Below are 26565 nucleotides of genomic sequence, written 5' to 3'. Positions count from 1 at the left end.
TATGCATTTTTATGAACTATTTGAAGTACCATCACACAAGTTAAGATCACAGTGAAGCATAATTTATATACACCAGCTGGGCAAAAACTTACAGTCTGGCAATGCTGAGTGTTGGCAAGGGTATGGATAATTGCTGTTAGGAATAAAAGGGGCCCAGTCACTTTGGAGGAAAAAATTGGCAATATTGTGTGCATATGGACAATTGTACTCACTAGCACAGCAATTTTATTTGTAAGTATATTTTCTAAAAAATTCTTGCACACATGTATGGGTACTAGAAGAACTTTCTAAGAATATTCAGAAAAACATTGAACCTATGCAGTGATTCAGATGTGATTTGTTCCCAAAAGGTTTATGTGTTGGGATCATGGCCCTCGGTGTGGCCTTTTTGGGAGATGAGACACATTTAAGAGGTGTAGTCTAGTAGGTGGTCATTAGGTCATTGGGGCTATCACCCTAAAGAGGTTATTGCTGATCTTGTGAAGTGAGTTAGCTATCCCATGAGAGAGTTGTTATGGAAAGAGCAAGCCTGGCCCTCAGATCCCTCTCTGGCTTCTTGTCTCATCATGTGTTCTCTTCCCCACACTTCCACACTGTTGTGATACCAGCTGCCATAAGACCCTCACCAGAGACCAAATTGGTAGGGTCTCCTAATCTTGGACTTTCAGCCTCCAAAACTGTGAGCTAAATAAATCTTTTTTTTAAAAAAAGTAAAAAGGCATTTTGTTATAGCAACATAAAGCAGGCATATTAGAACAAGCAGAAGACCCGAATGTTCACTGACAAAAGAATGGATAAAAATAAATTATGATGTATCCACACAATGGCATTATACAAGAGTGAAAATAATCAAGAACTCTATGCAAAGAAAATGAATAAGTATTTAAATAAAGCAAGTTCCAGAAGACTCTACACAATTGTTAAAATAGTCATAATGTTTACAAATATGTAAAACTAAAGAGTATAGTATTTATAGATGTATATGTAATAAAACTATTTAGAAATCATGAGAATGGTAAATAGAAATTCAAAGGTAATAGAAGGATAGTGTCTGCTTCAAAATTTTGATGTCTGCTTCAAAATTTGCACAATTGTCACATTTTGTTTGGTATGTATCAAATATTATTATGCAGTGATTATTCTAATAAAATTGTTACCTATAAGATTACAATTCTGTAATAAGAACATGGTGACCAACAAAAGAAACTGCACAAATGCACTGGTTTTTAATTGCCTTTCCCACTTAATAGTGGTAAGACCTTGGGGGAGTTACAGAAGTGTCTTGTACCTCAATTTTCACATCTGTAAAAGGGGAATGAAAAAAGAACCTAGTTGATGGGATTGTTGTGAGAAGTAAATGAATTTACACACATAAAGTACTTAGAGGAAAGCTTGGTACAAGCATGCTGTATGTCCATTTTTGTCTTCATCACCCTGGGGCCCAAATGCACAGCTTCTCTTTGTCTCAGTTTGCTTATTTGCATAACAGGATAATAGGATTATGGGGAAATAATATGAGTATATATGTCACGTATGTTATTTGCAAAACACAGTAGATATTCAATGGATAAAAATGTAGTTGCAAAGGTTTTGACTCATGGATTTCCTATATTTGATTTTAAAATTAAATATCTAGCCTCATGCTAAAAAACTATAGCCTTGAGGTGATTTATGTAGTGAGTGAAGACATTTTTTTAAGTGTAGTTACATGTGGCTATCTTTCCTAGCACCCCTGCTAGAATTCTGTTTGAAATCCTGTTACAATGTCTTTTAATATTTTATGAAGTAATATTTTGTGATTGTAATAAAAGTATTGAAAATATGGGAAAATCTATATAATTCTAGCTCTTCAGAAATAAGTACTCAACTCAGTTTAATGTAGTGTCTTGTAGCTTTTCCCCTATGCTTTAAAAGGTGAAATTAAGATCACACAATTAAGTAAGTATGTGGAAGAGCCAGCAATGAATGAGAGGTGTTCTGAAAAAATCCACATATCCAAGAAAGCAATGGTTATGATCCCTCTCGGGGGCAGCCACTGGCAGTGAATTCACCTTTACTGGAGCTGTGAGGTCCCTAGAACCAGGTGTCGGCCAGTAGTGATTCAGGAGCCTGGGACACTCTGCCAGGGACACCTTTTTCCAAGAATTCTCCTTTCTCCTCATATTGTGAAAACGTTAAAGCCAGTTTTGATTGTTTCACTGGCACAAAAGGATTTTGGTTGTTTCATTTTGTTCTTAAGATAAACGTGCACTTAATTTTTATACACCCTTAATAACCATCAGTTGGATTCCCAATAGCTTTAGGAGGCTGTCAAGGTTAAGTTAAGTTACACCTTGTCTCATTTTAGCCCTTCTTTTGTTAAATCACAAAGTCAGAGCCTGAGCTGCTTTTTTGCCCTTCTGCTTATGGTGTAGCATTTGTCAATACTAAATTTAATTTCAACTAGGACCAGTGCATGAACAGCAAAAACATAAAGCTTGTTAACTTGACTTTGTCTGTGTGCTCTGTACAGCCAGCATTAGCAAACCTAATGAATTCAGCAACATTATTCTATCCAAATCTAGGTCAGCTATGTTGATTAAAAAATTATAAGATTAAAGACTGGCCCTATAAAAACTCACTTAAAATTTAATTATATCATAAGCTATTGCATCTCTTGTACTTTTAATACAGAATGTATTTTACACCCAATTACCAATCCCAGTGGGTCAACATTAAGAGATCATCATCAACAACAGACATTTATTGAGCGCCTATTGTGTGCAAGGCACTGTACAAGGTATTGGGCTACAAAAACAAAGGAGAAATAGTCCCTGCCCTCAAGGAGCTTACAATCTAATTAGACTCACAGGACACGTACATACAAAGACAAAGAACAATCCAAGGTAGCATATAATGTTAGGGCACTGAGTAGAAACCAACAAGATTTCAGCCTTTTTTGCATTTGCATTTCAATACCCTGAGTAGGTGGGGGTGAGTAAGCTAGAATAGAGGGGCTACTCTTGTTGATACTCTCTCACCTCTTTCCATGCCAAAGTATCTTCTGGCATGTGATAAAACCTAGACAATGGTTTACTCCCCTTCCCCCCACCTCCCAGCTCATTATAGTTCTTGAGGTGGCAATTAGACAGGGTGACCTCCTGTCCCAGTTCCAGGACTGCCCTAATGTTAATATTGAAAGTCTGTGTCTTGGAACTCCCACCTCTACACTCCTCTCGCAGTCTTGGGAAAACAAGGAGGGTAATTCTGAAGTACCTTGTTTGGTTGCCAGATGTATGCCTCCCATCTACGACAGTCATTACTCTGGCAGTCATTACTCTATCTGTTCCCCAGATAGTTCTCTAGCTAAGAAACCTAGGAGGAAGACTTTAACAACCACAAAGACTGCTGGTGTAGACAAAAGAATGTAGACAAAACTCAGACAGAATGGGTCCCAAGAGAGATGTGAGGATGGGAGGAATGATTGAGCCAGTTATGAAATATGTCAGGTGTTGCATTATTGCATCTTTTCCTAACACTGCCAAATGAGAATGTGGCACAGACTCTCTCAGGGTAGGTCTACTTGACATTTGGAATCACCACTCTGAACCCATGATAGACTCCTAAAATGAGGCCACTCTACAGGGGCAAATATTTGGACAGGTACTAAACAGGTACAAGTACATTTAACTAGCACTGCCTTCATGCTAACAAAATTTCTACTTTTCCCTTCCACTATTCAGCTAGCATTCATTAGCTTATAAATGAATCATTTTAACTTTTCAAGGGGGAGTTTATTTCAAATGAGATAATTTCCCTTCATTCTAATGTAATTCAGGTAGATCAGGGATGTAGAGAACTGCAGAGCAAGAGCAATTTAAGTTGGAAGGTATCTGATAAACAAATGTGGTAATAACCTAAGGATTCCAAAACACAAATGTGGTAGTAACCTAGGGATTCTGAGAAACCACATGAATTTCTCTTTTAGGTTCAATACTCTGTTATATTTGTTTGTTTGCTTTTCAAGAAAACATCTAATGCTGAAATTTTAGCATGTTGGACATTCTAGAAGTGCTCTAGTTTTATGTCTAGCCCTTAGGAGTACACACCAGGGTTAGCGAGGCACAGGGACTTAGTTGCCAAACACCCATTAACAGTAATGGAAATCACATAGCTAAATCCCCATGCAGCACACTGAATATTTACCTCCTAATGTTCTTTTAATGTATGTTTTCTTGGGTGAATATTTACTGTAGAATATTAAATGTGAGATTCCTCTTTTTATGGGCCATTTGCAGTGATTGATTGTGTTTGTGAATCCCTGTATCTTTGCCCATAATGGCTATCTATTGTAATGGCCTCTGCCAAATGTTCTTGCATTGAAATAACAGAAGCCATGGATCGACCAGCTGTGGGATTGTATTACCTTGGTCTTAAAAGCTAGGAGGGAGCTCATGACACAGCTGGAGAGAGAAGAAAAAGGTATGTTGCAGGAGTGTGTGACTTGTGCTTCAAACACATTCCTATCCAGTGAAGTCAGTGAGGTCTGTAAATGTGGTTTTGTAGTCATCTTTTATATCAGAGTTTATATTGAATGGTGTTGAATGATGTTAAGACTGACAGTCATGAAATGATAGTAGCAAGACAAGAATTCAATTGCCCACAACCATGTCCATCAGCACAATCTATCAGAATTCTAGGCATTTCCCTTCATGCTGTGATAAAGCATCTATCCAAGCAATAATTTCTTACAATTATTTACACCACCATTTTTTTAAAAAAATGTGAACTCACATATCCTAGCTACATGTGATGTAAAACATTTCCCAGTGAAGCCAGGATTCTCAGAATTTGGTTGCTTTTTACTCTTTTGAGTATTGAAGAGGGAACAGTTACCAACAATGGAATTATCATGATTTTTTTTAAAAAAAGAAATCCCTAAAACCTGAAATACACAGACATATGAGATACTATTAGATAACTATATTTAGTTATATCCTTGCATGTCTCAAGTAGTCCATACAGATTTCCAAGAATAGAGAATTCTTAAAGGATTCATTTACATCTGAGTAATAGAATCTACCCAAGTGACTGTAAAGTGGTCTGTAGATAATTGTACTGAATTCATACACCTTTGCAGACCTTCAGAAAATACAATATTCAGAGTCCATGCTGCATAAGATTATTGGAAAAAAAATTCATAGTCCCTTCAAAACCTAGGAGAAAATTGAAAGACTGTGTTCTAGTTTGTTTTAATCAGCCATTTCAACTTTAGTGGCTTTTAACAGCTCAAGCCACATCACCCTAATACCAACTTTGGTTTTGCTGTGTGAACACGTGGACTGTGTTTGTATTTCAACAATGTCACTCTATAATTAAGAGTAGCAGTTAGTGTAAGGGGATGGAACCTCATTACTAATTTTAAAAGGAGAAAGATGTGGTAATGTGAGTGACCTTTAATCACAAGCCAGGTCATGTTCTATAAAACAGTGTCAGATTCCATACATAATATTTGCTGGTGCCTTCAAATTTGAAATTAAAGAAACTAATGCCTTCTAATCCTGGTGTAAGGAAAACACTATAATATTTTTAAAATACTGTATTTGAACATGACTCTTTTTTAAATGAAAATCTATAATACTAATTGATCTTGTCTCTGAATACTGTAAGTCCTTCATATTCCTTCAGACCAGGGAATGGTTGTGAATATAATCTAAGAAGATTTGCAAAGAGTATAAATAGTTCATAGAATAAGTGAGTTATCTGATAGAAAATCTCTTTGTATTATTTTTTCACAGAAGGTCAGTTCCTCCCTCTTGTAGACAGAAAACACCGCAGAAGTAAGTCTGTGTGTATGTGGGTGTGTGGTCTTTTCAGAGAGGCAGGGGATAGATTTTAGCTAATGGAAATGCAGGAGGAAGTATGTTTTTAACCACAAGAGGGCGATTACTAGCATTATGGAAATATTAATGCTCCCCCCATGTTCCTACTATTGTTGTAGTCTGATTTTTCCAAGTATAAAGTTCTCAAGTGGGTCAAGAGGAGGCTCATAGAATTGTAGATTCAGAGTAAAACCTTAGAGGTCATCTGGTAGAGTGATATCACTCTACTGAAGAGGAGAAACTAAGGCATTCACGAAGCTACTTACATCACCTATTATTCAAGAAAATTCTCTTTAAGTTTTATCTTGCTAGCATGTTTTTGTTTTAATAACACAGTTTTTGGTTTTCAATTTTGTCTTTTTGGAGCAGTTCTGCACATTAGAAAATGTTGTAGCTATTCTTACTATGAACAAGCAATTTGCCTGAAGCCTAGGTGTTCAAAGAATGCAAGACAACATTTCCAAGTCAAATACCAAGTGCATGCTAACAATGAGTATTGTGAACACAGTAACTCATCAATCCAATTCTAGGCCATTTCCAAAAATCATTCAGGATTAAAGAGTTAGGAAGAATAAATCACCACAGAATCATAATCTATAAAAATACTGGCCTAGAGTGCACTAAAAAACTCTCAATAAATAAATATTGGACATTTGCTTTATGAAAGTTAGTGGAGATGTGCTCTTCAGAAATCAAGTCCATATTTTCAGATTGCTTTGTACAAATCACACATACAGAGTCCAACAGATGACAAAGGTTACAGATCAGGTTAGAATACAACTGGATAGAAAAATGTCTTTTGACATGGTATTTTTATAAAGGAATGTGATTATTCTTGTTGAGTTGCTCATGTTTCGGTTTGAAAGGCAATACTTAAAGTGATCCAAAATGTTTTTAGCCAGGGCAGCATCAGTGAAATGAGTGTTGAGTGCCTAAAGTAGCCCCTTTCAAAGAGGCAACACTCATTAGGATGGATTAATTCTGGTATCTTCCCTTTAAACCAACTGTACTGCCTGTAGTCATGGGACATAGGCATCTGTTCATGGTACTAGAGGAGTGAAACTGTTTTTTGCTACCTGTTCCTGTCTGGCGGATCAGGAAGTCCAGCACCCCTGTGTCTGGTACAGTGGGTATCTGAGATTACAGCCTGGCATGCTCATTTCTCAGAACGCAGGTTTATTTTCAGGATGATTTATAGCAAGTGGTTCTGGTTTCCAGTCTGGCTGAAAAAAGTGGATGTTGAATGTCCGTGCCCAGTTCTTAAAGACTCTCTTCTCTGTGATAAAGCGGTGATGACTGCCCTTCCGTCCTCGCTCATGGGAGAGATACATTGTACATTCATCGGGTCCAAAAGGCTCATAATAATGATAAGGGACGGAGAGGTGATTGGGATCCCTGTAAGAGGAAAAATGAGATAACTCATTAAAGCAAAAAAAAATTTTTTTCCTTTGACTGACTCAAGTAAGATGTTATCTTTAATAAGCTGATAAGCACAAATCATACTTTCTAGTTAAATGAATTTCAGGAAATGGTTTTTCTGACGTTTAAGCAATAAACAAGTAGAGAGGTTTTGGGGTTGTTAAATAAATGCAATGACCCTCAGTCTCAAACAAAGAGATTAAATCTGTGTTGTGGGTAGTCAGGCTTCCAGGATGGAGACATAACATATCACTAAAGTACCACTGGAGTTCCTACTTCCACTCTTGCCCCCTTACAGTCTGTTTACACCAGTAGCTATAAAGGTATTTACAAAGAACAACCATATCATGCCCCTCCTCCACTTCAACCCCTCAAACCCTGCAGAGGCTTCCGGTTATACAGAGAGCAAGGCATACAAGGCACTCCATGAGCTGGCTATTCTCCAGAGTCTCCTAATTCACCTTACTTGTTCACTATGCCCTGGCCATATCTGTCTTTCTGGTTATTTGCTTCAGGTCCTTTGCACTGTTGGGAACACTCTCTACATGAGCTCTCTCCTCATCACTGGGAATAAACTCAGATGTATATCCCTCACAAGAGGCTGTTCCTGACACCTACTCCTTTCACTCCATCACATCTTTCTTTTCTTTATAGCATTAACTGCTCTCCAAAATTGCTGTTTTTGTTCATTTATTTATTGACTGTTCATGAGGGGAGAGATTTGTTGTATTCCTGGAATATCACCTGGTAGATACTCAATAAAAATTTTTGGAATTTCTTGTTACTGAAAATGATTTAAATGGGCTCAGCAGCTAAACAGCAAGCTTCTAAAGACATTTTCTCATCCAAGTCTGGGAAATAGATTTCTTAATTTGATCTCATGGAAGAACAAGGAAGATACCAAGTCAGACACTTCTATTTTTCTCTTATTGCTCTAAATGGTTTATGTGTAAACAAATACCCCAAGAAGTTCATGGAAAATGGAATTAAAAGACCAGTTCATTTTGCTACAAAATCTTTTGAAATCCACGCATATTCATACTGAATGTTAAGTCAGTCCAAAAATTTTAAGTTGTCAATCTCTTGTTGGTAGTCTGGCAATCCCAACAACTTTTGGCCTTTATATTCCCATTTCAGCCTCAAACAAGAAACATTGGCTCATTTCTTTAAGGCAGTGTGTACAGGAATAACATACCAGGATGGTGGTGGTAGATGCCCTTGTTGAAGGGTTAGTAGACTATTCAACTCCCAAAGAGTACTGATCTAAGACTGGCCTCCATTCTATGTCTACCCCATTTTTTCTGTCTTTTAAAGAGTAGATGAAAAGGTTAGTCAAGGTTTCTCAGAGGACAATCTTTCTATCTTGAGTTTTGCTCACCAATACACCTTGCTGAAGAGCGCAAAAAGAGAAAAGGCGCAGGCTGCGCAGCTTCAGAAGAATCACCTTTCAAGGCTGATGACCTGGGGTTCCCTCTCCAGTTGCTTAGGCTCTCCTGCAGGTCTCATAACTTAATTCCCCCCGATTCTCCTCCTGCTGGACACCTACGTGTGTTTTCAGAGAAGATCAATACACAAATGGCTTTTAAAGTAGCAACTTGACTGGGGTCAAAGATTGAAGTCTTTTATCATGAAGGGTATCGAGTTTGTGGTTCTGACAATAAACATTTGAGTGGCTTCTCCTCTCAGGGTAAAGTTCTTCCAAGAAGAGAGATTTTTTTTGTCATGTAGCATCAAAACATTTCTCATTCCACCTTGGATACTGTATTGAATTAACACTCTGCATCTCTAACACGCCTATCTCAGAAATCTCTGTGTTCTATTGTAAAACTGTGGACTCGCCTGTCTGATTATTGCATAGTTCACTAATTTACTTACTTTAGAACTGGGATCCCTGTAACATTTTAATAGATGTGTTATAAATACAGAAAATACTGCTAGGAACAGTCCAGTATAAAGAAGGAAGTTAACAAAGAGGAAGAGAAAGTTGTGAGACAAATCTCCCCAGATTCATGTAGCATAATTTGGGTAAGCTGCCAAGGTCAGCTTGCCATGGTATACTTAGGGTTAAGCTCCTGTTCAATCACAAGGCAGTCTCTAAATCCGGTCCATCTAAGTTCTGGACACATTATTGGCATCAGTCTGACTAAAGAAACAATTAGGTTTCTAAAAATATCAGGAGATTGATTAGACATCTAGGAATAGAAGGTAATTGGAAACCAGCTAAAGGATGCTATAGGATCAATTTCCTTATTCAGGAAGACCATCTATTTGAATGGAAATTTATCTGGCTCCATACTGGTCACCTAAAGGGAGAATTGAATTTCTGTATTTGGTTGTTAAGATTTCAGAGATATCCAAATAAGTTATTTGTGTAACTGAGAGTTGTTGTTACACTGGAAATTTTGTCCACCTGGCCGAAAAGTGCTTTGCTGGACTTGGAGAGGCAGAGCTGGGAACTGCAGGACCAGCTCTCAGGCCCTGAGAGCTTAAGGTCCTAATTCCTGAGGTCTTGTCTCGAGCCCACCTTTCTAAAAGCTGCCTTTTCTTCCTCCACCTGACTACAGTGAAAACCACCGAAAACATCAGCAGAATTTCCACAGGAGGAGGCTGTTGTGCAAGGAAGGATTCTGGTGCCCAAGCTCCTGTTTGGGGCCAAGAGAAGCCAAAGGAGAGGAGTGTGGGCTGAGGGTAGACAGGAATATGGGCACCGGTGTGCTAACCTCCAGTGCAGGAACAAATCCTGCCAAATGTGCAAAGAAAGATTTTTCTTAAAGAGAAAGCAGAGGGGAGAGTGAAGCAGCTAATGTTTAGTGCAGACAGAGAACTTGAAAGAAATACCACTGCATGTACTCCACAACCATAGATTTTGGTTTACATGATTTGGTGAGGGTCCCAGGTAGGGATGTTTTTTAAAAGTGCCATAGCATCAAAATAAATAATGGTAGCATTGAGTTATAAAATCTATAAAATGAAATAAATATCTATGAGTCCTTGATGATTTCAGTAAATAGCTGAATAAATAAATAAGGGAGAAGAAGAAATAGCATTTCATTATAGAAGCGGATAAATGCAGAAAGAATGAAGGAATAGAACATCACCTGTAGAACAGAGCAGCAATTGTAGTGGGCAAGATGCACCAATGAACAGAATATTTTGAGAGGCGGAAATGAAGAGAAATATATTATTTTTATATTCCTAAAATTTCTCCCCGAAGGTATTTATGAATTGCAAGGGAAAACTCAGAACTTCAGAATGGGTAAACTTAGCAGACACCACTTTAACCAAGCGATCAAATTTGTCATTGCCAGGAATAAGTCTTACTGACATTATGTATTTCCTGATATGAGATGCTGAGGAGGGCTCATTGCACTCTGTGGCAGTCTCCCTAGGAAAGTATAACCTCAATCTACTCATGGGGAAGTTACCAGACAAAGCCAAAGCGAGGGACATTCTACAACATCCTGACCAGTACTCTTAGAAAGAGTCAAGGTCATGGAGGACAAGGAAAGATTTGGAGAGATTAAAGAGGCATGATAAGTAAATGCAAAGGGACCTTGATTAGGTCCTAAAGGAGACAAAGGACATTAGTGAAAAAATAGATAAAAATCTCAATAAAGCCAGTAATTCAGTTGAATCTTGTACTGATGTTCTTGCTTTTGATAACTGGCCCACACCTATGCAAAACATTAACATCAGAAGAAGTGGGAAAAAGGGTCTATGAATTCTGCCACTTTTGGAATTTTTCTGTACCTTAAAATGAGTTGAAGCAAAAAAATTTATATGTAAAATATGTATCTTTAATAAACATATGATGCCCCTTCAAATTGTTTGTGGGGAAATGTAATTAAAATTAAAATTGATTCTGTGCAGAATAGTTTGAAATTGATGTGTAGTTGTTTTATATTATGTATTTCCCATGAGCTTTCTGAAGGGCCCTCGTAGGCTCTCCTTTACGTCTCTGTCCCCCTCTAAGGCACATTTTGCTGCTCCTGTTTGATAAGTGAACACCTGGCACCCAAGTAGAGAGTTCTCTGCCTGGCTTTAGGCACATACCCTCGACCATGTCAGGCTAGCATGCAGGGTTCAGCACTCCACATATGGTAATCCTCACAACTTTCCCCTAAGAAAGGCAGTATTCCCACCTCTATTTTACAGATGCGAATACCCAGGCACAGGAAAGCTGCAGATGTTTCAGATCCAAGATATGGACCAAGACCTGTTGCCACCAGACCGTGTACTATCAACAGGGAAGTTGTGGGTCTTAACAGAACTCCTGTCCTGTGGATGCGGATTCTGTATTAATGGCAGCCTGAGGCTTCTGTGGGAGCAGCAGCAGCACATGATCATGCCTCATTCTTTCAAGGTCCTTGCTGCAGAGGTGCCCTGTGTGTGGTGCCCGCTCTGTGGAGCTGGTCAGAGAGGATGTCAGACAGAGGCCTCACACTCATTACAGTTCTCCCCACTAATATTCATGGCAGCAGGCGCAGCTGAATATTTGTAACATTCCACGCTTGAATTTTCTAAGATTGAACTGAGCAATCAGGAAAAAAAATCTAATAACATTAACAAGCGAGGCAAGATACTTCCGTTCTGGGTACTGATAAGGTTCATGTCAGACTACCCCAAAATATGGTATTTTGACGGAGGAAACTGCAGAAGCAGGAAGTTTGTTCTCATTTTTTCCTCATCCTTCTCCTTTAAAACAGAACACAAAAGAATTCTCTGACCTTCTTCTAAAGAAGATTAAAGAAATCCCTTCATTATGGACATATCCTAAAGTGAAGGAACATTCTTATTCTTGAAGACACAGAGGTGGCAAGAAGAATCTTAACAAACAGGCCTTGTAAAATCTCCCACCTCTCAATTTATTACCAGTAGATCACATACTCTTTGTCCAACCATATTTCTCCACATCTATTGACTTTTTCAGCATCTTTGTATAAAATATACATGAATCCCTATTGTTTTCTCTTTTTTTTATTTAAGATTTATTTTATTTATTTGAAAGAGTTGCAGAGAGAGGTAGAGACAGAGAGAGAGGTCTTCCATCCTCTAGTTCACTCCCCAAATGGCTGTGATGGCTGGAGCTGAGCTGATCTGTAGCCAGGAATCAGGAGCTCATGTGGGTGCAGGGGCCCAAAGACTTGGGCCACTCTCCACTGCCTTCCCAGGTGCACTAGCAGGGAGCTGGATCAGAAGTGGGACAGCCAGGACTTGAACCAGTGCCCATATGGGATGCTGGTGCCATAGGCCAGGGCTTTAACCCTGTGCTACACCACAGCACCAGTCCCATGGATCCCTCTTTCTTAGGGTCTTCATTTCTGAAGACTCTGGTGTCCCAGAAAACTCATATTAAGTAAATGTGCTTATTTTTCTGTTGTTACTCTTTGGGTATAGGAGCTCAGTCATGAACCTGCTGGTGGGTGAGGGGAGGAACTTATTTTTTCTCCCCTAGAGTACCATCGAAGGTTGACCCTGCTCCTGGGTTTGTGGCTTGACCATCAAAAATGGAAACATATCCCAAAGACAGCATGTGGTCTTTGCTTCTCTCTCTCTCTCTAGACTCACAGACACTCTCTCTAAACACATTTCTATTCTTGGCATGGTACCTGCCTATTGTAGGTAGGAAGTGTTTGAAGAATGGTTGCATTAACAGCTGTCAAGTGGCTGGCTTGTTTTGCAATTGGGTTGTATGGGCAGCCATCAGGGATAGCATGTAGCATTCAGAAGAAAATGTTCAACAGCAGCCCTTCCTAAACACCTGTCTCAGGTCCATGAGATTCACTTGGCCAACTTCAGTGTTTTTGATTGAATTCTTGCCCTTAGAGCCTCTTTAAGAAGTATCACAGCTGCACACCTTGGAAGCCTGTGGAATGACACTTGTAGGTCTGGGACACACGGGACATCAAGAGCTTATAGCTGCCCGTCCTTCATGTGGCAAAGAGACAGAGTGAATCACCTGAGCCCCACCCAAGCCCCACAACCCAGGCACCTCAGGTGGTGCCATACATCTCATAGTGGAACAATGGTGCCCACAACCCAGGGACTGGAAAGAGTTGACCAAAGTTGGAAGAAACAATAAGCATTGAGGAAGAAATGCCACAGTATATTTGAAGTATATGCCATAGACTATAAGCCACAGGGGGATATTACTATTCCACACCACCTTCTGAGAGCACCCCCTTCTGCAGGGTAGACTGTCACCAAGTAGGAACTCTCCCTGTCACTGACACTGGCAGCTTTATTAATGTTCACTAAGTAATAATTCCAGCAGAATCAACTCTCTGGCATTCATGATACCTTTGAGATGTCCTTCACATTATGGATGAAATATTAATTTAGTTCCATGACAGTGATCACTCTGAATCATTACCCCACTAATTAATACTGAAGAAATGATGGGTAACAGAGAGTTGTAAACTTGGTAATGTGCTAAGTATGACTGGAAATAAGATTATTAGGTGGAATTTAAATGCTAGACCCATTATCATCACAAATAATTTACAATGGAGAATGAGATTAAAAATACGCACCGTAACTTAGTTTGGAAAGCAATGATAACAGACCTTTTCACTGCAATTTATAGTCCATCCAGAGAGGATGGATTGAGCTTCCTGTGTGGAGATGGCAAGATTTAAGGGTCTACTATCCACAGAATAATATATTTTGATGCTCTCTCAGTGCAACATGGCATTAATATTCTCCAGTTTTCAGAACACTGATGAGCCCGAAGTCTGGTGATGAAGGCAGGTGGGGTGGGAGGTGGGGGGAGGGGCTGATGCCTGAACCCTTCTCTGAGAATCCCAGGCTGGTGGTGGCTTGCAATAAAACATGATGGCCACCACTGACTTCTGGGGATCCCTCAAAATATGAATTTGCCATTTGCTCATTACATTTTTCATTCACCTAGCACTTTTGGCATTATGATAATAAGTCTAGAATTAATCTCTCAAACACCCCCCAAAAAAGTCTTTGTTGTTATCTATTGTGGAACCAATCTATATTGAGTATAAACTGTGTGACAGACACACATGGCGATTGAGTCATGCCCTCCTCCCAGGAGCCCAGCGGCAAATGAAGGAGATGGGGCAGGGTGGAAGCAGAGGAAGGCCCATCACACCCAGAAGGTCTGGTTCAAGTCAGCGGTCAGGGAGGGTGTGAAGAGGAGCAGCTGCAGTCTCTGACACAGTGGAATGAAGGGTTATAGACGTGCTTTTGAGCACAGGAGTCCTGGATTAAAATCCTAGCTAGCTCTGTAACTTATCTGTTCCATGACCTTGGCTAGCTGTCTCATGCCTTTTAGCCTCATATGTAAAATGGTGAGAGTAAAATACCTATTTCATGGGATTATTAAAACCAACTTCCATGAAAGAATGCATGCGTTCATGCTAAGCACAGAGCTGGCATGAGCTATGCAGACAAAATGTCAGGCATTATTATTATAGTAAAGAATGGTCATCAGGTAGATTAAAAAAAAAAAAAGCGGGGTGTGTTACAGTGGGTTAAGACACCACCTACAATGTTGGCATCCAGAATGAGCTTTTTTTTTTTTTTTAAACAAAATTTACCTTATCTTTATTCCCTGACCCAGAGATAGTCATTGTTAATGTTCCAGAGTCCGAGCTTTCCGACTTCTCTTTGTGAACCACCACCAAAAATGTAAGTGATATCATGTTATGCCCGCTTCTCACGACATGGTTAATGCTCATAGGACTCCAGAGACACATGTAGAGGGATTACAAACTAGGCCAGGCCTCTGTTCCTTGGTAGGTGTGGTTTGATTCCCAGCTGCTTCATTTCTGATCCCGCTCACTGCTAATGCACCTGGGAATATAGTGGAAAGTGATTCGAGTGCTTGATCCCCTGCACACACGTGAGAGACTGAATGAGATCTGGGGTCCTGGCTTTGGTCTGGCCTAGTCCTGGCTGTTATTGCCACTTGGGGGAGTGCAACAGGGGATGGAAGTTTCTCTCTCTCTCTCTCTCTCTTTCTCTCTCTCTTTCTCTCCTCCCCCTCTAACTATGCCTTCATATAAATATAAATGAATCTTAAACAAAGAAGAAACTGGGGGGATGAGCTCTCCAGGGCAAGAGCATAGGGACTGGTGTGTTTAGGGTGAGTTTTTTGATAAGATTTTCAGAATGGCTAAGATATATCTGTGACTACAGAGATGTGATTAGAGCAGCACGCAGAAACAGAACTCTGAAGGGCTCATGTGCTAAGCTAGGGAGTGTGAACTCTGTCCTAAAAGCTTTGAGGGAACAAGTAAAAACCTTGAAGTAACAGGGCCAGATTTGTGGTGGTATCTAGCAGCACAGGGATGGTTGGTAAGGAAGAAGACCAGAGTGGGAGAGAAGCAGGAGGTTTTATAGAAGCAAATGAGCATCCTGCTCAAGTGACTTTTGGTCATTATTAGACTCTGCCAGGTGTTGAGTAAGAAATGTCACTCATCTGCCACCATGGCCTCTGCTTCCACGGGTGGTTTTAAATATGAGTATGGGGATATCATTCTTGCCAAGGAATCTACATGCCTGACAGTTTTAGGGGCTACTTGAAGTTTTCTTGCCAATAAATGACTGACAGCTGGAAGTAACTCAGGCCCTTGGGTGGGCTGAGGTGGCCAGACCTCCAGGCAAGCTGGATGGAAAATGACAGTTCCAGCTTAGTAAGGATGAACATTCTACCCAGGCTGTCTGGGAGATCAAGCACTTGGGGCCTGCTTAGCTGCTTTTCTCCCCCAGAGTATAATTCAGGCTCCTCCTCCCTCCCTTCTGCATCTCCTCACTCACGACCAGGTCGGTCGCTGACCATCCCTTTGGGCACCACCACAGGGCAAGTATAGTGCTTTGTTTCTCTGTGCTCAATCTTCCTGGCAGTAAGGAGGTGATGAGTAAACTCTCCTGAAAAATGTGTGAGAATTTAATTTAGGCTGGAAAGCAGCACGATTGCATCTTACTCCAGAGGTTGCCAAAGTCCTTATCTACCAAGGGATCTTTCATTGGGAAGAAATCACAAGAGCCCATTTGTAAAACAGATCCAAGGGAGTCCGTTGTTGATCAAGTTGGGTGTGGGTGGTGTAAATCTCAGGTTCTTTGGCTGCAGAGAAATGCAGATTCCTCCAAGTCCACTTCAAAGCCAGAGGCAGATGTTCCAAGAGAACTCAGTGCTCTGATAGGCAGAGAGTGAATATTTTTTTTTTTCTCTTTCTCATGAGCACCACTGTCCCTCATGACTGGATTGTGGTCCAGTGAGACTTGGGTCACTGAAGGCAGACACTGCCTCATGTGTCTTTGATTACCTCCCCAGTGCCCAGCATGAGTTAGTGGAATGAGTGAAAGTCTCTGTGATATATTTAGCTGATGACTTCTTTTGAGGGTACTAATTGCATCTTAAGTTCAGAAACTGTTCGCCAAAAATGAACAGTTGGCTCTCCATTTCCTTGCTGAAATCATGGATTGTGTGGCTAACTTTCAGTCCACTGGGAGACAGGGAACTTCAGAGAAGCAACAGAATGACTGGGTACATTATGGACAGTCCACATGATGTCCCACAAGGAGCTGGGGGTCATGGGAAGCCAATTCTCAATGGGGAAGAAAATTGAGGTCCTGTTCACACAAAGATAACACGTAGCCCTCCCTTTTCAGGAACCAGGCCCCCCTCACCAATGGGTATTGATCATTCATGCTCTTGGGCTCTTCTGTAAATTGTGCTAAGGCATACCCACACTTGAAGATTATCAAATCCTCCTGCCCTGGTAACTTTCTGTGTGCATAACATACCCTGGCAGAGCGCTAGGCACTCCTCCTCTAGCATCTCTTGGAACTCTCAGAGAAACTCTCAAGACAAATATCGTCCTCAGCATTCTACAGATACAGAAGCTAAGACTTCAGGACACAGTCATTAAATAACTTGCCAGGGCCTCTAAGGCTCAGTGAGGTCAGATAACTTTGCCAAGATCACAGTTTCTGAGAAACCAACATGGTTAGTTTTCATTCATATACAAAACCCTCCACCACAGCACTAAAGAGAGAGAAGAGGATGAAGTCACTGACTGACTTAATAATTGGGAAGCATCTGCTGTATATTGGGACAGTACAGATCTACAGCTCTGTGCAGTAGGGTCCCAGTCCTGAACCAAACACACAGAACTCCCTGCCCTCCATGAGGTTATGTTTGAGCACGCTGGACTAGTTTCAGCTGTGCTCTGTCACAAAACTGTGCCTAATCTATTTGGGTCCTGGGGGTGATATCTTATCTCCTTAGGTTCTAGATCTCATGGCACATGGATCATGCTTTGGGTCTCTAATAGTTCTTGGCTTCTTTCAAAATAAAGACAATAGGGCATTAGTCAGACTAGTAGCAGGACTTATACATTAGTATTTCATTCTCACATGGCAGATACTGTTTGTAAAGGTCTTTGGACTCTTACACGAGTATTGCAAAAGCTGCTTCCTTTCACAGTCACGTGCTAAGTGACTGTGGTCACTTTTTTTTTTTTTTTTTTTTTTGCCCATGATCCTTTTTTTTTTTTTTTTTTTTTTTTTTGTGGTAAGGTTTATCATATGCCTGTAGTAGGCAAGTGTTCTGGTCTATTTTTAAATCTTTTTCTCTAAATTCTCTGTCTCTCTTTTTCAAAGATGTATTTATTTAAAGTGGGGCCAGTGCTGTGGCATGGATGGTTAAGCCTCTGCCTGCAATGCTGGCATCCCATATGGTGACTGTTCAAGTCCCAGCTGCTCCACTTCCGATCAAGCTCCCTGCTAATGCACCTGGGAGGGCAGTGCTTGAGACCCTGCAATCACACGGGAGACCCAGAGGAAGCTCCTGGCTCCTGGCTTCAGCCTGGTCCAACCCTTGATGTTGTGGCCGTTTGAGAGAGTGAACCAGTGGATGGATGATCTCTCTATCTCTCTCTCCCCCTCCTTCTTTTTATCTTTCAAATAAAATAAATAAATCCTTTAAAAAAGTGAAGATGTGAGGAACAAGGGCACCAGTCTTGCTGCTCTGGGCTTCCCTGCTGAGCCTCTGCCAGACTGGCATCATGATGGCTTGGAGGGGAAGAGCAGGATGCACTCTCCAGCCATAAGCCTCTCCTCCATGCATTCCGGCAGAAGCTGGGCATAGGCATCCTTTTGAACCATTCTTGCTAAACACTGTCTTGTGCACATAGCTATGGAATCTTTCTGATGGTAGCTGAGGTACAGAAACTCAGAGCTGGTGGCAACATATGGTGCCTTGACATTATCTTAATTTCCTTGTTAGTATCATTCAATGAATTGTTTCCATCCTACTGTACAGGAAATCCTAATGAACTAATTCTGAATTAGAGAAATGACAGGTTAACTTGATTTTCATTTGTTCTCCATGATGAAGGAATATTCTTTGAACACTCTAAGTCATTAACATTTCAATTTATTCACGCTTTCTCTTTCTGGCATCCTAATGGCAACAGTATGTAATTACATCTGCTGTAAAACCATCAGTGTTGACAGGTCCTTGCATGTCTGTAAGTGTTGCCCTACTGCCTTTGTTAGCCTGTTGGTCTGCAGAGGCAGATTGCTTCTTTATGGCATGCTACCTACTTTTTGCACCTACATTGTTTAAAAAAGAAACAAAGCCAGTGAATTAAATACTGAGGAACTGGGTGAAGATCCAAGCTACTTGCCTCGTACTCGATATGTCCTAGGTGCTGTTGCAAACACTTCACTTGTATTCTCTTGGTGTATCCGCCCCCAACCTTCTGAGGCAGAGTCTATTATCATCATCACACCCACTTATTCAGCTGAGGAAGCTGAGATGTAGACAGATCAAGTGATTGCTCAAGGTCACACTAGTCTGGTAAGTGCCAGGCTAGCCTTCACTCCTGGGCAGTCAGTCGGGCCCCCGCATAGGAAACTCATCAAAAGTCGGCTTCATCCCTACCTTCCCTTCTCCTCTGTGACCTTTTATAAGTTGGCACTGCTGTTGCTTTGGATCTTTAGGCTATAAAAAGTGGCAAAATGCTAATGCTGTTGCCATGGTTTGAATGTCCTCATCCAAACTCAAGTGGAAATTTCATCTCCATTGTGAGGTGTTTAGAGGTAATCGGGTGGGATTTTTAGATTAGGTCATGACAGATTTGCCCTTGTGAATGGAGGTGGATGAGTTAAGGAGTTATCTCTAGGGTGGGTCTGTCATTAAAGCTGGTTTGGCTCTGTTCTTCCTGAACGTGTCCTTCCTGCCTTAAGGTGCCCTGGGCTACTCCAGACTCCCCACTATGTCCCCAACAGCAGATGCAGCCCCTTAACCTTGGACCTCCCAGCCTTAGAACCATGACCTGAATAAACCTCTGTTCTTTATTAACGACCCAGTCTGTGGTCTTCCATTACATAGCAACAGCAAACAGACCAACACAGACATGGTTAAGTGCCCTTTCTCATATTGGCTTTAGACCTTGACTTTCTAGTTTTTGCCTGAAGACCCAGAGCCTTTGTATTCTTGTTAGGTTTAAAACACATGAAAGTTTAGGCAAGCATACATTTTAATGAGCAAGTTTAAAAATGTCCCCCAACCCAAGTCTGACCACTTGAAGATCAGGGCATTAGGTGTTCCTGAAAATTAGGGAATTTTTTAAAATTGATTGTCTGCAGTACTTCAATTATGGGTGATTAGTGGGCTTCCACAAATCAGGCCCTGAATTTCACTCAGAGAATCTGTTGGAACACACCAAACTCTGAATACAAATATTCCCAGAGGGGACTTAGGTAGCGATAGAGATGTGCGCATATTTCCTTTAAAGAGATACATCAAAATAATTTGCTGGTGTTTTTGGCCATAAAAGTACAAACTGAGGCTATTGGTGTGGCAAGGGAAAGGAGCCTGGAGGAGTATTTTAATTTTAGAAAGCAGGCCTCACTGTCAAAGGAATTGCCCTCTTTAGTTCATTAGAAAATTATCACATCCTTTCAAATGAGAATAAAACTGATATTTCTTAATGCTTGTTCTTTGTTAGTTTTATGTCAATTATTGCACTACTTTCAGGTGATAAATATTCAGAGGATAAATGAAGCCCACAAGATGGATTAATTCTCTATCAGTACAAACAAAAACTTTCAATATTTTATATCACATAATTAAATATGATTTGTTGTTTCTAGAACCAGAACTTGGGACATGCTAATTAATTGCTTCCAGAAGACAGTTAGATATGTCTCACGGTTCATATTCAGAATCAGATTATTTGTAAACACTGTGCAGCATTGCTGATGATTTACATTCACAGAATAAATCCTACCTGCAGAAGTCCGGGGGCACCATGCCATAAACATTGATCCTGTCACAGAGTTCCAGTGCAATCGTCATGGTGAACCAGCCAGTGCTCAGCCAAGTGTTGGAGATCTTCCTGGAAGGAACCAAAATTAGGCCTGCCAACTGGTAGAACTATCATTACACCAGGCACAATTATAGCTACTACCATCCTGAATCCATCCTGGAGTAAGGCTGACTATAAACAGACGTGCTCTTGCTCTTTATCTTTCACCAATTGGTAGATATCTGGAATTTCACCAAATTGAAATATCTTAGCAATATTACCATAATCATTAACTGGCATCGATTCTCCATCATGATGGATTTTTGACACTAAATGATGCTCAAGGGAACTCTACATCCTCAAATTCAATGGCCAAAGTTTCGATGTTCAGTTGTGTGTTAGCCTAACTCAATTCCTTGTAGATGGTAATGTCTGCATGACAATTCTTTAGTAACTAGAGTGCTTGACTAACTAGAAGTTCTCAAAGCAGGCTAGATAATGAAGAACTTATGAAATATGAATAAACATGTGGATGTGAATATCAATCAATATGTTGTTCAATCAATCTCAGAGTAAAAGGTTGCTTTCAAGTAAACTAATTAATACCAACATCTTGATTGAATGTCTTTCCTTATGAAGAATACACTCATTTAGGAAGAGGTTAATGACCAGAGAAAAAGGGCCACAGAAATCCTAATATTTAAATGAATATGTGCTGTATTTTATCTCCAAACATTCAGGGCCCTTTGAACATTTTTATTAGAAGGCCAAAACCTGACAAAATTTAAGGAATAAGTCCATGCATTCTACCATTCATTACTTTGCCCATTCACAATCAGTACCTAGTCTCATCCATGTGCCATGCCTATGGAAACCGTGGAGACATTAACATCAAGGTCTAAACTGAACGTGTGAGAACAACTCATTGGTCTACCACACTGTGCTGCGGTTGACATTAATTTCAATTCATCGGGGGTTGCCACTTTTACTTTTTTTTTCAGTGCTTATGGCATGCCTCATTAGCCAGTTTCAAACACCTTATCCCCAAGGTCAGACTGTCTGCCTTTGTCCAGCCATAGCACCATATGTGATGTGAATAACAGAGTTGCAGAAAGCCTTTTCTACGTGCACTGTGTGGCCCCCTTCTTTCAGGAGCAGGAAGATTTTTGTGTTCAGCACTTTGCATTATTTCCATTTGACATAGGACCAAAGAAGAAAAAAAGAAAAAAGAGAACATTTTAAGGAATCCTTTGTTTTGTCAAATATCTGACAGGCAAGGGTACTTTGGTTATTCTGGAGTTCATGGCTTCTAGTTCTTCAGCCCCTGCTCACTCACTCCAGGCTCCCCTACATTTTACTGTGTCCTGACCCAGTAACGTCCTCAGAAGCCAAGGGGGCATTAGAAGTTCATGGAAAATGCATGTCCTAAAAAACACCATGCATGGATTTCAAATTATTTTTGCAGTAAAATAAGCTTATCTTTTAATGTAATTTTCTATGGACATTCTGAAGCGCCCTCATACATACAAAAAGCTTCAAACAATGGGAATTTCATGGGCTTGAATCTTACCTGGTTCTAGCATGGACAACTGGATGATCTGAGGCAGCTTATTTCTGATCTCAGACCCTTGATTTCTTATCTATAAAGTGGAAAATGGTAGCTCTATCCTCTAGGCTCTTTGGGAACTAAATGAAGTGAATGACAGCTTCCTTGAATTGCCAAGATCCTGATGTGGGAATCCAGGCAATAGCCCCATTTACAGCTAGTGGAAACACCAAAGGGGATTTTTCCCAAGGAGCATCCTTTTGGCTCTCCTTTGCGTAATGCTGGCGGGATCACCAGCCATAGCCTGGAATCTGGAAGGATGTGGCTCTACAGAAAAAAACTTCATGAGTAAAAATGTGGGAAGAATACAAACTAGGGGACTAAAGAAACTAAAGTGAAGAATTCTTTAAAGCACCACTTAAAATTCCCCAGACTTCCTAAATAATAGCCTTCTGGTATCACGTGCTACAGAAATGCAACTGCTTTGTACTGTCTTCCTAAAAGGATTTGAACTCTTTTTCCAACAAAGGAATATCTACTGTTTTTACACTTAATCAACTGTAATGAAAGAATATGAAGAGCTGTCATGTGCTTATTAGGGAAAATTATCAGATATTCTTTTATATGATGAAGTAACACACTGAGCTGATAATTCTATAGTGCACACTAAATTACAATTAAAGGCCTTTCTGCTCCACCAGAATCTCATTTATAATCTCTATGGAAATATTCTTCCTGCAGTTATTTCATTTATGCTTCCTTTATCTAATTACTATAATATTGGTTCTGAATCATATTTTCCTAATGTACCCTTATTCAATTATAAAGTTATTTTCAAGTACAGTTACTTTCTAATATCAAAGAATACCACTTGGCCATCTATGTCATTTGTCATGCTTCTTAATTGCAGATTGCTCCTGAGCCATTTTCCCCTTCCAGTTTTAAGTAGAATCAAACTTCTATAAATCCAAACTTATTGAATAATCCAATGTCTTCAAAGTATTAGTCTGAAATGAATGTTCTGATCTTGAAATATGCAAATTAGATATTCCACACTCCTTGTATCTTCAATATATGCTACCATTTTGTTGGGTTTTGAGAAAAACACACACAGAGGAAATACTGTCACACACTAAGTCTTTTGTGCTTTAATTTACAGATTTAGCTTTGTTGTGAAGGGCTGTTTCTGACTTGCTTTTTTCAGCTTATATTGTAGCAGGTTACCAGTCAAGAATGTAGACACATAAGAGTATTGGGTGAGTACAGTACTAACTTTTGAAAGACAGTTTCCTAAAGGTGACTGGCACAGTTTGTAGAAGTAGCATGTACTTAGTCACTCTACAAATTGTAAGTGTGATTCTCCTGAGTAGGCACTGTGTGGCCCTAAGTAAGGTGGATGCTTGCAGAAAGAATCCAAGTAGCCAATCCATGAAGATTTGGTTCCTTTCTCATCAGCTGGGACTACCAGAGACATAGACATGGTCAGACTTTAGTGAATAGGCTTTGTCTTTTAAAGATTTTATTTATTTATTTGAGAGGTAGTGTTACAGACAAGGAGAGGGAGAGATAGAGAGAAAGATCTTCCAAATACTGGTTCCCTCCCCAAATGGCCACAACAGTTGGAGCTGGGCTGATCCAAAGCCATGAACCAGGAGCTTCCCCCAGGTTCTCCCACATGGGTGCAGGGGTCCAAGCACTTGGGCCATCTTCCACTGCTTTCCAAGGCCATAAGCAGAGAGCTGGATCAGAAGAGGAGCATCTGGGACACAAACCAGTACCCACGTGGGATACCGGCACGGCAGGTAGAGGCTTAGCCTACTACACCACAGTGCCAGCCCCCTAGGCTTTTTCTTGAAATGGGATTATTTCTTAAAGATCCTAAGTGCCCAAGTCTTTAAATGATGAATTTAAAATAATAAATCTTTTAGGAGATCTAGAGCAATGTGTAATTATCCTAAATAGCTAACCCTGCAGCAGGGTTTCACAAGAAGTTTAATTTAGCAAATAGTCATTACCCTAAAAAAAAAAAAAAAAAAAAAAGAAAGGAAGGAAGAAAAAAAGAAAGAAAGAAAGAAGTGTTTCCCACTGAACAGGCAGTTTCTACTGATTTTGAATTTTCCAACCAGATAAAAAAATGAAATAATTTGAAATAATTCCAGGCACACTCCACTCCTTTGTCCCTTATAAAATGCTTTCTTAGCTAAGGACTCACTCAGTTGAAGGGCAGTCTCTGTATTTGTGGGTTTTAAGGGCAATGCCTGCTTGGATTTTGTGGCATTTTGTGCTGGTGACCAGGATGCCCAGAGAGACCCAAAGGCAGAGCCAGCCTGGGGTTTGCTGGGCCCTCCATGTGCCAACAGCAGCTTTCTCTCTCCTGCCTCTACCAGACCCCAGCCCACTCCTGCCAGGCCAGCCCTCACACAGTCACAGTCAGGAGGTTTCCAGGATGTAGAAAAGGTAGCTCCTTCACACAAAGAATCTGGGGACAATGGACTTTAGTCTTTTTAAGACTCTGTTCTCCAAACAATGTGTTTAGTACTTTATGCTCCTTATTTCAGTCATCTCTTTACTTCTTAAGATAAAAATGGGCTCAATAGTATTTTCTTGTATGAGAGATGAATGATATGATTAAATGTACGTTGATTGGAGAGTCTGTGTTTTAGAATTGAAGAAGCAAGGACGTTCAATTGTTGGAACAGGCCCATGTTCTTTTCACACGTGAGGTCACCAAGTCTCTAAAAGGTTAGCCAACCTGAGCAAGGCCACACACCTGGGGAGAGACGGAACCAGACCTCCAATCCACAGCCACGTATTTGGGCAACTCCATACCGCTGCTCTCAACACCGAGCTGTCCTTTATCCTGTCTAGGTTTGGGCAGCTTGTAATCCTTCATCTCTCAACTTCCCCTTGTGCCACCCCCTCCAGTCTTTCTGATCACAGCCATGGGGGGGGGCTTTCCTCCATCCTTCTACATGCTCCCTTATGTGTGATTTCTTGGATGCTAGGGAGGTCTCTCTCTTCTCCTCCCAGTTCTTTCCTTGGATAAATATTGGATTCCTTGGTCTGGGTCTTAGGTTAAACACACCTTTTTGACAAAATCTTTCCCTTATCTCCTAGAGAAGTAATTTTCAAACTAAGGTGAAAAATCCATCTTAAATCATAATTAAGAATTATATGAAGGATCTTCAAAAAGTTCACAGAAAATACATATTGCAAAAATTACTGTGTAACATTTGAAATTTTTTTGCAACAGCAAACACAAGCATTTTGAAGGATTCCTTTATATATTTTTCATTTCATTTATTTTTAAGCATGTAATTCAGTGATTCTTTTTTTTTTTTTAAAGCACATTCACAGGTGTATATCATTAACTCCAGAACATTTTTCCTGGCCTCAAACGGAACTTGACATCTATCTGTTTCTAACAAAGTGAAATAAAATTTTATGAAACAATACTTGGCCTTACTGTGTGGGATGAATGCTGAAATTGTCTGTTCTCTTCCATTCCATTTGATTCTACTGCATTAGAAAATAATCTTTCAGGGTGTCACTACATTGATTTCAAGTTTCATGACTGGGTTATTACAAAACATGGCCCTAGGTCACGCAGTGTGTCTCTACTCCACATGGTACAGCACCATTCTCTTCCCCTGGGTGATCCTCAGCACACTGGTTGCTACCTGGTGAATGTCTATGCCTTTATTTTCTTGGGTGGGGCGCTGGATCTTGCTTTTGACTGTATCCTCAGTGCCAGGTGCACTGTTGAGCAAGTAGTTGGTGTTCAGTAAATATTGGGTTGACTTAATAAACGCCTTTGGAGAGATGAGGAAACCCACACCTTTCTGATTAGTGTTCACACAAGCAAAATGAAATGCACCAGAGCTATTATATTCACTTTTTACCAATGTAGGCCAGCAGCTGGGAAGCTTCTTTCTCAAAAATAAAGATTGGGCACTGAATTATCCACAGAATTGTCCCAGTGCTTCATTTCACTTTGCTGTTATTTTACCTGGAGCAGCCATGTCACCCGGAAGACCCTTCATGCGACCACTGCTGATGACGTCATCAGCAAGGGCTGCGACGAAAACCTTAGCGGAAGCTTTACTGGTGGTGAATCAGCCGACAACCATCTTTCCTCCCCTCCCTGCCGCCTCAGCCGCCTCCTCCCCTGTGCCTCTGTACCTGTCTTTGCCCGTCTCCTGCTTGAAGAGTTCATCGAACTGCAGCATCTTGTGGCGCGTGATCATGAAGGCCTTCAGCCGCGGCAGCACTTGGCTGAGCAGCTGCAGGTTGTTGTAGACCTGGCCTTTGCCGTCCCGCCGCATGTAGCTGCTGGGGCCCCAGAAGATGAAAACAGTGCCTTGGCTCACGTTGAGCAGATCATGGCGGTTGCGGAGGATCCTTTGGATGCTGGAGTGGGCGATGACCCTCAGGCTGGTGCGATTGC

The 26565-nt window shown here is 40.6% G+C and overlaps 1 protein-coding gene across 1 annotated transcript in view; it reads right to left on the bottom strand.

The window, feature by feature from the left end:
• Positions 1 to 20596: 20596 nt before the first annotated feature.
• The window catches only part of ST6GALNAC5 (ST6 N-acetylgalactosaminide alpha-2,6-sialyltransferase 5), a 186021-nt gene continuing 180052 nt past the window's right edge, over positions 20597 to 26565 (bottom strand). Inside the window, exon 3 of the mRNA XM_062193407.1 lies at positions 20597 to 20662. Coding sequence (XP_062049391.1) covers positions 20597 to 20662 — 66 coding nt within the window. The remainder of the gene's footprint in view (positions 20663 to 26565) is intronic.

This window comes from Lepus europaeus, chromosome 5 (assembly GCF_033115175.1).
Source record: "Lepus europaeus isolate LE1 chromosome 5, mLepTim1.pri, whole genome shotgun sequence".
In the NCBI taxonomy this organism is placed as follows: Eukaryota; Metazoa; Chordata; class Mammalia; order Lagomorpha; family Leporidae; genus Lepus; species Lepus europaeus.
The sequence above is the reverse complement of the archived record's forward strand: the minus strand, read 5'-3'. Positions and strand labels throughout refer to the sequence as shown.